This window comes from Humulus lupulus, chromosome 1, assembly GCF_963169125.1.
Source record: "Humulus lupulus chromosome 1, drHumLupu1.1, whole genome shotgun sequence".
NCBI lineage: Eukaryota > Viridiplantae > Streptophyta > Magnoliopsida > Rosales > Cannabaceae > Humulus > Humulus lupulus.
Window position 1 is genome coordinate 141,733,110 of NC_084793.1, and position 14,400 is coordinate 141,747,509.

The 14,400-nt window shown below is 34.1% G+C and overlaps 2 protein-coding genes and 1 non-coding gene across 4 annotated transcripts; 1 reads left to right on the forward strand and 2 right to left on the reverse strand.

Moving 5' to 3' along the window:
* Window positions 1–2,678: 2,678 nt before the first annotated feature.
* LOC133798495 (probable E3 ubiquitin-protein ligase ARI1) lies at window positions 2,679–7,496 on the reverse strand. Of its 2 annotated transcripts, none has more exons than XM_062236789.1 (7): window positions 7,091–7,496; window positions 6,511–6,552; window positions 6,146–6,422; window positions 5,451–5,931; window positions 3,777–4,325; window positions 3,519–3,676; window positions 2,679–3,222 (listed from the first exon to the last, which is right to left on the reverse strand). In XM_062236789.1, exons 1-7 carry the CDS (start codon window positions 7,208–7,210, stop codon window positions 3,071–3,073), a joined length of 1,779 nt encoding a protein of 592 aa, XP_062092773.1. In that variant the 5' UTR covers window positions 7,211–7,496; the 3' UTR covers window positions 2,679–3,070. The 2 variants fall into 2 exon arrangements, with proteins under 2 accessions (XP_062092773.1, XP_062092783.1); XM_062236799.1 differs by having other exon boundaries at window positions 6,511–6,543; window positions 7,091–7,495.
* An 806-nt stretch (window positions 7,497–8,302) lies between these two features.
* On the forward strand, window positions 8,303–8,376 carry TRNAN-GUU (transfer RNA asparagine (anticodon GUU)). The gene has a single exon. It is a non-coding gene; the product is annotated as a tRNA-Asn (tRNA).
* Window positions 8,377–8,414: 38 nt separating this feature from the next.
* LOC133798502 (uncharacterized) lies at window positions 8,415–11,834 on the reverse strand. The gene is made up of 7 exons (XM_062236814.1): window positions 11,547–11,834; window positions 11,353–11,449; window positions 9,873–10,011; window positions 9,229–9,311; window positions 8,939–9,073; window positions 8,750–8,854; window positions 8,415–8,644 (listed from the first exon to the last, which is right to left on the reverse strand). Exons 1-7 carry the CDS (start codon window positions 11,630–11,632, stop codon window positions 8,516–8,518), a joined length of 774 nt encoding a protein of 257 aa, XP_062092798.1. The 5' UTR covers window positions 11,633–11,834; the 3' UTR covers window positions 8,415–8,515.
* Window positions 11,835–14,400: the final 2,566 nt, after the last annotated feature.

Consider the following 14,400-nt stretch of genomic DNA (forward strand, 5'->3'; position numbering starts at 1 on the left):
ACGTGTCGTTTGGAGCATCAGAAAATACCTAGTATCTCTAATAAACGACATGTCATTTTTCCAGTGACTGGGGTCGAACGACATGTCATTTGGGGTCATCCCTAACCTCTGAACCAGATCAACCCGACCCAATTCGGACCCACAACTCCGACCCTGTGGGATTTTGGCCTCTGATACTCCATTTTGACGTCGTTTAAGGGGTTTTCATGCCCGATCTATTCCCAACATTTCCCAAGCTCCAAAACAGTCAATAAAAGCCCAGAGAATTCCATTTTAGATCAAAATATGCAAGCCATTTTCATGCTTTAAAAGATGGATTTCTCCCATCCTTGCTTGTAATAATGCAACAAAATACTTTTACCCAATTTGTTTCAACAACCGAAGAACAATAAACCCGAAAAATGTCCAAAAAAAATTCAAAATTAAAATTTTTGCATATGGGTCTCTAACAAAACCGTGGGTATGGAAAACATTTGGAGAAAAATAGGAAAAATAAAGTTAAATAGATTTGAGCCTTAAAATCAGATGACCTAGCTCTGATACCAACTATTGAAATTAATTGAGCATAAAACAATAATCAAGAATTGATCGAACATATTCAAGCTCAATGTTGCACAATGAAATCATCTTATTTATGACATCAAACATAATATGAATAAAAGGAAGTTTTACTTACCTTTCTGATCAAGTCTATGAACAATTATTCTCCATAATTATGCTCATCACAAATTCAACCACCTACACATCAAATATCAAAGGGGTGCTTGGGGTGTAGATGAACACTACTATCTCTCTCTCACTCATTTTTCCTCTAAAACACCCATTGTCCACACACATTTAATAAAATGGTGTAACCCTTTTTATAAACCATAATGGGCTTATTGGGCCTAGATACCCAATAAGATGATTAGTTGCCTTAGCCTAATGGGCTGGCCTAAAAACGTTGAGAGCATGTCCATGGACTCTGAGCGTGTTAGTACGCTATGTCCATCATATTATGGCCGGATGGTAATATCATGCAATACCGATTATAAAGTTATCCTTACATGCTAATCACGACACTGCGGGAGCATCATATAATTATGTCAGTCCATATAAAATATTCTAACAATATATAATCCTAATTTTATTAAATTATGGTAGAATAGATATTTAGTAATTATATTAATATAAATTCACATATTATAAAATATCATTATTATAATAATATTTAATACAAAACTAGATATTTAATAATTATATTAATATAAATTCAAATGTTCTAAAATATCATTATTATAATAAAATATAATATATAATCTTAATTTTTAGTAAAAATTCTATCATTTATATTAAAAAAGAAAACATATTACTTTTTTATTACTTCATCTAACTTATATAAATATATTCATATTAAATAACAACAACCATTATAAATACATTATATATAAGTGTCGTGTGTGTACAAATAGTATGACTGTGTAACTACATAAGAAATTAGAATAACATTTCTCTTTTATCAACAATAAGCAAACCAATTATTAATGAATAATTGTATGATTTGAATAATATCATAATTGTTTTGTACGTTAAATATGGTACTTTGTGATCTAAAAGATTATCATGTTTTTTTAAATCATAAATTATGTTTTAGTTCATTTTTCTTTTAATATGTTTATGTCATTTTTTTATATATAATATTGTTTATTTATTTAAAATTTATATGACAATTATAAAAACTTAATAAAACAAAGCAAAAATATGAACGCTGCTTGCACCTAGCATATAAATATATATTAATAATTGTATCAAAATGTAAAGACAATTCAAATAATATCTATAAAATAGATACACAGCACACAAAAAAAATAAAAACAAAAAAAAAATTGAAAATGAGATGTAATGACAATAATACACAAAAAGAAAAAAGGAATAATGTATAACAAATCTCTAAACACTAAATAAAAAATAAACTATGGATTTATTTCTAAAAAAATTCAACATATGAAAATATTTTTCCACATAATTAGCTTAAGTTAGAAAAAAGCCGTACATTAAAAAAAATCTTAAAATATTCATTTTTATGAAAAGAAAGCAATAATATCCATATTCCCATGCCATATTCTACATAATTTCTGATCTAACAAATACGCATTTCATATAGAACATGTAATGTATGTATACAATTTATAAATAAATGTTTAGAAATAAATAAGAAAAATATAAAAAAATTTACAATATTATCTTTTAATTTATCAAATTGTCATTTATATGCACTTAAAATTCCAATCCTTATTTTTAAGGGAAAATTTTCAATCTTGAAGCAAATTAAATTATATACATTTGAAAAGAAAAATGGTTTATCAATAGCTGTCTTCTTCCCCACAAATATGTAAATCACAACAATCTCCATTAAAATTTTAATGTCACTACTCGCTTCATAGCAACTGTTTCCTGAACTAAAAACACTTTGGTCTTTATTTTTGCCCAACAACCCCCCCTCCCTCTCTCTACGTTTTCATCATCCCAAAGTACCCAGGTTTCCCTTCACTTTTTGTCTTTTTGTAGAAAGAAATAAACTATATAAAAAATAAATAGATAAATTTCGACCAACATTAAGTGTTAAAATAGTTTGGACAAATCAACTCATAACTTGATTCATAATATCAAAAAAAGAAAAAATACAAACAAAAACCACATGACGATAAAATTACCAGTACCATTTCCATTTAGGAGAAGAAAATAAAAGTTAAAGTCTTTCAAAAGAAAACTCCCCAAATACAACAGATATGCCTCAAACTTCAAGTAAATATTAAAGGTTGCCCAAATTTGAGGGGGAGAATTTACATATGTACAAAGTAGCAAGGATGTTCAAATTGGTAAGTATAAGTGATCTTCTCTAGAGAGGAGCCCCAAATGTCATCCAAGACATTTCAACAACAAAGTGTGTTAAAATTACGAATGGCAATAATATGTAAAGCACTTGGGTTTTTAATCCACGATTAAGATTTAGGATACCATCATACCAAAAGAGAGCCTAGTTACACTAGAGACTGACTGTACACCTGTTTCTATACGAGGCTTGCCATATTTAGAGCTCACTTCTGTCAACGTTGTCTGCTGGTAAATTCAAATCAAAAAAGCCCCCGCCTGGACCCTCTGTCCTAGCACGTTTCCTAGAAGAGAATCCACTCTCTTCTGAACTTCCAGATCCAGAGGGTTGATCTGATTCTGTCGTCCGCCCTGTACATTCCAAGTGTGTGAGATACTCTTCCAAATGCCAACCTCCCTAATCTTTTAAGTTGCATTGTTGTAATAAAGAATACTTCAAATAACTACACTTTTAACAAGGCATTTAAGGAATAACTCGAAGAATATAAAATGACAAAAGAGAATCTGAGAAAATAAAATGCCAATTAGTAACCTGTTATTGATCTTTGTTTTCATTCAAGTAATAATAAACAATCAATAATACTTAATAAAATAGGAGGATATTTTTCAATATAGAATATACTAGGAATGTCGCAAAAGTTGAATACCACTTGAGCCACAATGCAATGGCATAGCTTTATCAGAATTATTGCCCCAACAAACAGAAAGTTCTGATGCCTTCTCGATACCCTTTGACCTGTAAGGAGCTATATTGTGGATACCTAGTTGTAAAGGACCCAATAAATCATTCTCAATACATTCATACCTGCGCAGGATTTAAAAAACATGAGTATTAAGTGTACATTTGCAAAAACATGAATTTCAAGAGCATTCAGGATTTAGAATCTAATCGTCGAAAGACTTACATCTTCTGACAGAGTTTATCAGTTATTGTTGATAGATTGAGTACTTGCATCCTTACATTCATAACTCTCTCTTCCTCATACTGATCAAAAGGTGCCTCTAAGAACTTTGATAATTTCTCGACATTTTCCTCAAGTTGCTGCTGCTGGTCCTCAAATAAATGCTGTTTTATTTCCCTTTCTTTATTTGTCATTTCATCCTTAAAAAGCTCATCTCCAAACATATAAAATGCAAATGGGTATGAGTATGAAAGAACCCGCCTTGATCTAAAAAGTCTGTAGAGTCCATTATTTACCCAACCAAAATCTCTGAGCTTTGAATCCCTATCTTCTAAAACTGAAACCTTCTCTTGTATAGTCTCTTTTAATTTACTCTCTAGTTTAAAGGAATCTGTATGAGCTTTGTAGCGGTTGTGATAGTGCATATAGCGAAAAAGATCTCGCTTTGCCCTCTCAGCTTTTTTCTCTCCATCATCCTTGTAGCGACCACAACTATGACCTGCAATACTAGACCAAGTATGGTCTCGGCCAGTGGCTCCACCACACAGCCAACTGCCTCATGAGGAAAGAAAAAATAGATTAACTTCAATCTCCGAATGTAGGTACTAAATTACTAATAATAAGAAGAAATTCCAAATGCAGTAAAATACGCCAGTCTGTTTATTTAAAAGTGCTGACAGGGTATACAAATAAATACAACTTAATCTGTATATTAGGAGAAAAATTATTTTGCATAAAGAATGTATAATTTTACATGATGGGTTCCAAGAACACAGAATGACAGCTATTTGAGCCTGAAATGCAGATGAGTTGGTTAAGCAACCAAAGATGTTCTGATACACTTATAGACTGTAGAGTCTATTGATCGTGGAAAAAATTAAGTAAACAATTATTTTAATAAGAGGATCAGCATAAAAGTTCCAAGTGTCTAACAGTACAAACAGCCTAACTGCGCCTAGAACCTCCAGACACTAAATAAGCAAAGATATCTAACAGACCATAGACACAACTTTAACATATAACACTTAAACAATAAATTCAGCAGAATCTGCTCAACCTGTCCTCCGTAACTCTTAAAAATCCAAACCATGGACATCAGATTGCAAAATAATTAAGAAACAAAACAGAAATCCAAACACTTTATTTACATCAAAAAAGAATACAGCAGCCACAAATACCATTGTTAGTAAAAATATCAAATTGAAAACTGGATATTATTTTAAAATACTAATGAATCTCCAACAAATTTCAAAAGCTGGGAATCATTTTCACAGCTGCATAGATGTAGCTGAATGGACATTCAAGTTGAGTAAATTGACATTAAAATGTGTGTGTGGAGCATATTAAATGTATTTTATTTTATTTATGTAACACGTGTAGTCTATTTTATTTAGTTAAATATCTCCATTAGCATAGATTGTAAGTTGTTCTAAGAAAAGTGGTCTAGTGGGTAATCAGCCCTAAGTTTAATGTTTATGGGCTGATTGTTTATCTATTTAAAGAGCTCTTCAGCTCCGTGTAAGTATCAACTCAGTGAATAAAAGATATTTTTCCACTGATTCCACTATATATATAATATTTATATTGAAAAAAATAACAAATAAGGTGTAAATAAAAACATAAAAAGAAAAGACCTAAGAAGAACCCAAGATAAGTACAGTTAAGAAGAATACTCACCAAAAGGCTTGCCCACATATACAACTCACAAGGTTGCACCCGCCATTCTTTTCTACTGGTTTATGACACTTAGGGCAATGCTTTGTGTGGACAGTGATCCAATTAACGGTCTCTGATTCATCTCGGCACTTTTTGACCCAAAGCTCCCACATTAAACATGAGCAAGGTGAGTGTGCCTCCGATAAGCAACTGAAGCAAAACTGCAAACCACATGAACATTCAACCTCACAAAAATCATCATCCTCATTGCGTATAGCATTCCCACAGTGAGGCGTACTTGGGCACCAATTGACTCTTTTGTTATCCTCAATATAAGACTCAAGCAGAAAACGATCAAACTTCTCTGCCAGATCTGGATGCGTTTTACTAACTAGATTCCTAACAACTGCTTCATCACATATTGCATTGCATTTGTGTGCCATGCATTTTATACGCTTACTCTGACCTTCGTTTATCTTAACAACAAAATGACCAGTCCAACCTGTAATTTGAACAAATAAAATAAAACAAAGGAAGAATAATGAAAGAAGGTTGGTACCCAATAAGTGCCATGGGATATGAAAAGACAGTAGAAAAACAAAATGAAATTCTTATATTCGTGAAACAGAGAGACTAGACTTGTTTGATTGAAAATCAGGACACAAGTCAATGAAGATACTTTTAAAAACAAGAATCATCCAAACACAAGTAGTTACATTCATTGCAGAAACAATGCCCACAGTCCATCCTTGTCGCATCACCACTAGGCACATCCTCTATACATATTTCACACATTACTGTCGGAGGCAGTGGTATGCCAAGATCTTGTTGGTCAACTAATGAAACTCCCGCTTCCAAAAATAAAACAGATTTTCCTTTCTCTACTAGTACTGCAAACAACTTTTCCACATCCCATCGATGATGAATAAGTAGGGTTCTAGCATGGTGCTCTCTCACAGATAGCAATTCCATTACCCTGCGCAAATCCTCCCTCTACACCAATGCGTCCAGAGTTAACAATTTTTGTGATCAAATTTGATAGAACTAAAAAGAGTAATGAGCAACGAATATTAGGTTTTACCTGTGCAGCCAATAGAGATTCCTTCGTTATTACCTGCAAAAGCTAAAAGGGTTTACATAAACTAAGTCCGAACTAAAGAAGCAATATAAAGCACCTGAAATTCTTTCCAAAACTCGATAATAAGACATACAAATAAGACCACAAACGAAAAATATCTAGAGAACTTAAAATAACAAAGACCCCATCATGCAATGGAGACAAAATTACGTATCCAAATTCAACACTATCGGAATGAACACTTACCCAGATGAAAGAAAACTGAGAAAAAAAATAGTTTCAAAGCTTAAAGCATCAAACAGTCGCAGTTTCACACACTTTACCGACAATTTTCAGCTTCGATTAAGAAAAAAATTGTCCCTTTACAATTATAATACAAAATGTTAGAAACGAGCAACCTTAGAAAATAATATATCCCAATCTTCATGCACCAACATGAATTACAAAACCCAGATTAACACGCACCCAATAGAATTCCCACAAAAAAAGGCTAAAAAACATAGCTTTCTAAAAGTCTATGCCTAATAAAAACTTGAAGTCTGTTCCATTAACCAAAAAAACCTCCCCCAAAAAAATGGAATACCTTGCTCGCGGGGCCCTTGGAAGGGACCCAGTGCGTACGAGAATCCTCGTTCTCGAGCCCATCCAGAGAATCCCGATCGGAATAACAGCACTCATCATCGCTGCTAAAGTAATCCTCCATGGACTAATTCCCCCAAAGAACCCAAAAGACAAAATACAAAATATTCCGACAATAACACTTTTGGATAATCTACAAACAAAAGGACAAAATCAGAGACCAAATTTGCTCCGATTAGACGATTTAGTCCGATCTATCGCCGGACCGAAAATAAAACCGGTTGTCCGCCGAAAGTGGAAGCTCCGGTGGCTCTCAAGGGACGAAATTTAGAGAGAGAAAATGAAAGAGCTGAGACAGCATGACAACATGGAAACTATATGGGAAAAACTTTCCCTTTAGTTTTGGGAAACAGTTCATCAGACAAATTATTATTATATTATTACATTATTACCGTGGTAACGAAATGAGAAAGTGGCGAATATGGTTCTAACGGTGTCGTATCAATTGTTCAACCGCTTTGAGAAAATAAGGGCCTCGCCAGGCCCGGCCCATGCAAAGCCCAGGACCCACGAGGATCTTGGCATATGCTCATAGAATGCGAAACGACAGCGTTCAACAGGCGTGGAGTGGAAGATCGTGTGGCTTTCCAACAGGACAGCCTCGCAAAGGAACAAGGCACGTTCACGAGTACGTAGAACTAAACTATTAAAGTTTGGTAATTATTATTATTATTATTATTATGTTATAAAACTATTTAGAATTCTGAAATATAAAATATAAAGATATATATATATAATATAAATAAATAAATTAGGCAGAGTTTTAGAGAGATATAAAAAAAAAGTGAATTTTAGTGTATTATTTCAATTGGGATTAAACCTTGTTTATACATATTATGGTCTAAGCACAAATACAGTCAAGAATTAAGACTTATATTTAACTTTGGTAAGCTAATGATTCTCCATTATTACCATATAGACATCTATGTCTATGTGTATATATAAATATATATAATATCTATAATTAATTATTATTTATTGCAATGTAGGGTGGATATCTAATTTACAAAGACAATGAAGATTTTATAATATCTTAACTAAAATCTGTATGGCGTAATTATGGGCAGATAAAATTTTCAACACGTGTATTTTTACCTTATAGTTTCAACATTACTATTAGAATTTTTTTTAAAATTATGATTAGACTTATCAGCTAGCTGGAGTAGCTCAGATGGTTAGAGCGTGTGGCTGTTAACCACAAGGTCGAAGGTTCAAGCCCTTCCTCTAGCGATTTCCATTTCCTTTCCTTTTGTTTTATTTCTCTGAAGTAAAAAATAAATAAACTTTATTTCAACCTTCAATTAAATGTATCTACATTAATTATGAAAACAATTAACCATAATGTGAAAAAGGCACTGTTCAATGAGTTCTAACTATTGAGTTCTTCAACGTTAGTTCGGAACATGAAATCTTCACTTTCTAATTCATCTTGGTATGGAGATATAGTCGGTGCGTTGAACTTTTCACTAGTTTCTTGATTGTCCAACGATCTCTTTCCCTGAAACATGGTGGTTCACAGTATCATGAATTGCATCACAAAACAACATTCATTTTGCAAGTTACTTTTCATAATAGGCACATGGAAACATTTGGACTGACTGACCTTTTTCAAAATGTAGACAAAATAATGAAATCCATCGCCAAAAGTTTTCCATTCAAAAGACCATGTAAATTCTGGGGCGTTGAAAAAAGGACGCCTGAAATGTGGCTGCGGATATACAAGACATGTAAGAACAATAGGGACGCATAAAAATCGACAACAAGGAGAGTTTACCAACTTGTTCACAACAACCTGACCAAACGAAATGGAGATGAAAATTCCATCTGGCTTTAGAACCTTATGGACACCCTCAAGCATCTTCATGACCTTAGTTACTGTTGCTCGCCTTGGATTCCATGGGTCACCGCTGTCCACGAACAGTACATCCTTCAGAGTTGAAAAAAGAAAAGAAACACAATATGTCTATTCATCTCATTGCTCAGAAGGAATAAACTGAAAAGAAATCACAACAATGATCCTTGAGAACATCAAATCTGAAACAGTTATAGGTAAAAGGCATACAGTTGTGGCTTGAACATTACCATGGTTCCTTTCTCAATAACAATGTCAAAAGACTCGTTGCTAAAAGGCAGGTCTAGCATGTCAGCTTCCAGAACTTTTATTTCTGATAATAGAAGTGATTCAGGAAAATCGACAAAAGGTTAATACAGTAGAAATAGACGTGACTTTTTTCACTGCAAACTGTATGTTGCTCCATTACCATGCTACTATCACTTTCAAGAACATTCACAATGCAACAGCAAAGAAAGCAGTTTAAGAGAATATTAAAAACCGTAAAGTTATTCTATCTTAAGCCTTTTATTTCATAAATATCACAATACACCATACCCATTAGCACTTTTTTTCTTCTTCTTAATCCAAATACACCTTGCTAAACCCAATTTTACCAAAAATCACGGTTCACTTAGTCTGGCTCCGAATAATACAAGGTACATATACTACACATACAAATATAATTGAAAAATATGCCAATCAATTAGACTAAAACATCTGAAATTTGAAGATGATTATAAACAACAAAGGAAAAAAAAAAAGAAACATTTAAACTTGTTAGAACTTTAAAACCCAAATGGTATGAGCATATATATAAAGGAAACAAGGAACTCTATATAAGTAGACACACAAACAAAAAGTGCGAAAATAGATACTTAAAAGATGCCACAACCTTTCAAACCCTTAGATAGCAACTGTTTCTGCTTATTTTCAACAGCAACAGCTGATAAATCAATGCAAGTTATTTCGGTAATTCCGTCTCTGTACAATTCTTCAGACAACTGTGAGTTTCCACAGCCCACTTCCAAGACCTGAAATAAGTGTAATCAATTCTCATCACCAACAAACCAGCCCTAACTAATATAAGCAAAAGAAGAAATCAAGTGGCTTTGGCATAATAGCACAAGAAAAACCTGTGGCTATGTTTACTAATCATTAATTGACTGTTATGGGAACTATGGAAACTAGGAAGGTGTTTTCCTTTTTTATCCATTCATGTGTTTATTTATTTGCCCATTTCAGACACTAGCAATTTTGGGGAATCCTTCACATAATTAGTTTAGTTATTAAAATTGATGTGAATGACTATATCTTTTAATCTTCTTATTTCTCTTCAAATTCTTTCCTCTTCCAATTCTTTTTTTTTTCAGCAATGAATAACTCTCAAATAAAAGAAAGAAAACCTACTAGTCATATAAGATTCTCATCCACCCTAAGAGCATACACAAATAATCTATGAGCAAACTTATTAGCCGTACACCCTCAGAAAATTGGACAACAAACTTGCAATATCCTATAATAAAGAACCCCAAATCATTAAAATACTTGGATTTTTAGGAAATGCTGTGACTAAAGCCAGAGAATCATACTCAATAACAAATAAAGCAAAACCAAAATGTAAACACCAATCCAAAGCAACCATCAAAGTCACACCTTCTACTTGGACAACTGAGAAACATTCTACAAAGAACACCAATTCTTTTCATTTTGGGTCAGCAAACATGTTCTAAAAGTAATGAATTCATGAGTCAAATTTTTAATACAAGTCAGAGGTTTTGTTATAAAAAAAATGAGCCAAGTTTTTAATTCAGGTAAATAATTAGTCTGTTAATCTCAGATAACTGATAAGTATTCTGGTCCTTTACCAAAACAAAGAATATCAGTGTGTTAACAAGGAGGGGAAAAAATTACTGCCACAAAATTGCATAACAAGTAATAATTGTAAGAAAGTGAGAGAGAACAAGAGAAAGTGAGAAGCTCAAGATCATGAATAGATCAGATGAGCAAGCCTTTATTTATAAGAGCTGAGTTAGGTACACAGTTACAAAAACAAGAAAAGACTTAGTCAACTGACCAAGAAAGCAACCGACTAAACCGAGAGTACAAGTAGTTAAAACAAAGCTAATTAAATAACTAACTACTAAGAGGTGCTTTAACAATAATAGAATAGCTAGTTTCTATGTTCTACCAGAATGTTATTCCATTACATTCAAATAAAAATAAATATATAAACATAAGCACATACATACATTTTGTTTTGCTAAAACAAAAGTACAAGTCAAACACAACAACAAAAAATGAAGTGGTTTTTTATCGTAAGAAAGAGAAACTCCATATGTAAAGAGAGTATTCGAACGAAGTAGTGAAAATACAGAAGAAGTGGGAGTGAAATGGGGTTGAACGAGGTGCCGAAATTGAGAATAGTCCTTGAGCCACTCGTAATTTTCCTCACTAGAAAAACGATCATCCCTGTAAATACCACAACAGAAATCAACTCAAGTATGGAAACAATACAAGGGTATATATATATATATGTCGACATGTATGTATTATATGTAGACAATACCAGTATTTAGGGTCACGGTAAGCCGAAACAGAAGATGGACCAATGCATTTCCGAGGTGTGTCCCCTGGAATTTGATTCTCATCCATTATAGGGTGGTTGGGTTGAATCAAGTTCGAGTGTAAGAACCAGAGAAACCCTAACGCCTAAACCCCTCAAGCTCAACTCAACAGCTTGGGGTTAGTCTTCTACTCTTACAACCTTCACTTCAGATCAGGTCTTCCTGCGAGAAAAAGGAATTACGTACGACATGTCTCTTGACCGCGCACTACTTAAAACGACGACTACCCTCCAAAGCAGGAGCGACAAATCTTTTTTAATATGAATCAGTTTTGACTGTTTTGGTTAGTGTTATAAATGGGAAATTTGACTTTCTATGACTAATGGCCCCTGCTAACTAAAAATTAGGGGTGCTTATAAAACCGCCCATACTGCATAAATCGTCCACACCGCACCGCAATTTGCGGTTTAGAACTCTTCGCGGTGCGGTTGCGGTTTGTATTTTTGTCAAACCGTGCGGTGCAGTTTGTAGTTTTAAATTTTATAAATACGATTCAAACTACACCGTACCGCATTATTATGTATATTAACTTTTTTATATTAGTTTTTTTCCAATTTTACTATATTTAAAGTTAATGCATAAATATTTATATAGTATAATATAATATGCACAATATCTGGAAAGAAATATAATATTTCATAGGATGCTAACACGTATTCTAATTCAATCTAAAGATATTCCTCATTAATTAAAATAATATTTATTTTTATATTACATTTTTTATTTGTTATTATTTTGTTATATTTTTATTGTTTTGCTTAAAGTTTATTAGTTTATTGTACATTTAATTATTTTGTTAAACACTCTATAGTTATGAGATTTATTATGAATCTTTCTTAATTATAATATTTAATTGTTAAATTATTTGGCGATAGGTATAAACTGCCAAAACTGCACCGCACCATACCACACCGCATTTTTGCGGTGCTATTTATGCAATTTGAGGTCTATGCGGTGCGAGTTACTGTTTGGAAAATTGTTCAAACCGCATATGCGGTGCGGTCCAAAAAATTAGAGAAAAACCGCACCAACCGCACCACGAACACCCCTACTAAAAATAGAGTAATGATATGTGCACTCAAAATATGCACGCAAACATTATATACAGTGATATGTTACTACTTTTTAAAATAGTGGGTCCTAATTTTAATAAATGTGATTGGCTAGACTAAACTGTCACATCACTGTGTGTAATGTTTGGGTGTATATTTTGAGTGCACACATCATTACTCCTAAAAATAATGTTAGGCATTAACTTTCCCAACTTTACTAAAATACCTCTCTTATTTCCTCTTCTCTCTTCTCTCTCGGTTCACCTCACGACAGCCACCATCACACCACTCTTCTCACACGAGAACCACCACCACGCATCACCATGTCTCCATAACTTCGGTCATTTTGTAGAAATCAACACAATACCCAAAACAACATACATTTGAGGGTTTTTGGAGTATAAATATATGTGTTGACTGCGTTTTTAGCCAACGACGTGAGAACGTCAATAACGACAAGCCTTCAAGAGAATGTAAACGACAACAGACAATTTTAATAAAGAAAATAAAGAACACACAAGATTTTTATAGTGGTTCAGCCCCGATTGTCGGTAATAGCCTAATCCACTTAGAGTTGTGATTTATAGATCCGTACTCAAGATCAGATGGACTGAGCCAACTGAGTTTCTTCAGTACAGATTGCAAAAATACAAGAATTCTCTCAAATATCAGCACTTTCTCTCTCTAGAATACTCATACCCAAATTTTCTCTCTCTAGAAAGAAGAAGCAGAAGAAGCCCCTCTCTCATCCCATAAGCCCTCTATTTATAGGCTTAGGGTCATACATACGGTATCCCCTAGAACCAGGATATTTTATTATATTTATTACATTTAAATTACAAATTGTTGACGCGGTTCTTCGCCAACAGGTAATTATAAGAAGAAGAGAAAGGGATTAGTGCTAAATGTAGAACCGTAACAGATATATGATCTTAGAGAGTGAAAAGGTGACTCAAGACACGGTTTTTAAGTGGTTCAAAAGTTAAAATCCTTCTACTCCACTAGCCACTATTATTGATATATACTGGGTATTTGATTACAGAGTGTTTCTTACAAGAGATCATTCAACCAACCCCGATGTCAACTCCCAGGGTCTCCATATTTATAGGAGAAGGCACCTGGACGTTGGTAAGAAGGTCATCCCGTGACCCTCTTGCCTGTCATATCAATTCTGTGGCATTCATGATTAATTCCTAAACCTGACACATAAGTGTGGTCAAATCGATAGGTAAGGAGATAATGGGCCGCACAGCCCCACCCAGTTGTGGGTGTCTGAATACGCACGTTCCTGCTGCGTGTCTGAAAAGTCAGGGGCATATCAGACACGTGGTGCCTGATATATGCACGTTTACCTTGCGTGTGTTGACTTCACAAAGGGTCATAGCCTCTGTATGCAGCTCGTACCACGATCTGCATACTTGACTCGACCTTCGGCCTTCAGTGTCCCTGCTCCAGTCTTGGGCAATGAAGGCGAGCCCTTGGGGCTTCCTCGAGCTAATGAAAGAAGCTCCGGTCTTGGGGGCATCCATGAGACTAATCAAGATTAGTCCGCAGCTCAGCTTGCTAATCTGCCCGTGGGAAAATCAGGGCGTACATCTGCCCCCCAAGCTCCTGCTCGTGGTCTACTACGTCGTATATAAGACCACAGTAGGGGCTTTTAGGCTTCCCCATGAACTCTTCATATTCCACTTCTTATGCAGGCGCCGGATACGTGGAACATCGTGGTTGGTGACGGTACGTCTTA

Excerpts from the sequence above, each read along its gene's own strand:
- LOC133798495 (XM_062236789.1), bottom strand. The coding sequence starts at position 7,210 with ATGGAGGATTACTTTAGCAGCGATGATGAGTGCTGTTATTCCGATCGG. Across the intron at positions 3,677-3,776 it reads GATAAACTCTGTCAGAAGAT|GTATGAATGTATTGAGAATG; the intron begins GTAAGTCTTTCG and ends AATCCTGCGCAG. Across the intron at positions 3,223-3,518 it reads ATTGCATTGTGGCTCAAGTG|GGCGGACGACAGAATCAGAT; the intron begins GTATTCAACTTT and ends TGGAATGTACAG.
- LOC133798502 (XM_062236814.1), bottom strand. The coding sequence starts at position 11,632 with ATGGATGAGAATCAAATTCCAGGGGACACACCTCGGAAATGCATTGGT. Across the intron at positions 9,074-9,228 it reads TTATTGAGAAAGGAACCATG|GATGTACTGTTCGTGGACAG; the intron begins GTAATGTTCAAG and ends TCAACTCTGAAG. Across the intron at positions 8,855-8,938 it reads TCTCCATTTCGTTTGGTCAG|CCACATTTCAGGCGTCCTTT; the intron begins GTTGTTGTGAAC and ends GTATATCCGCAG.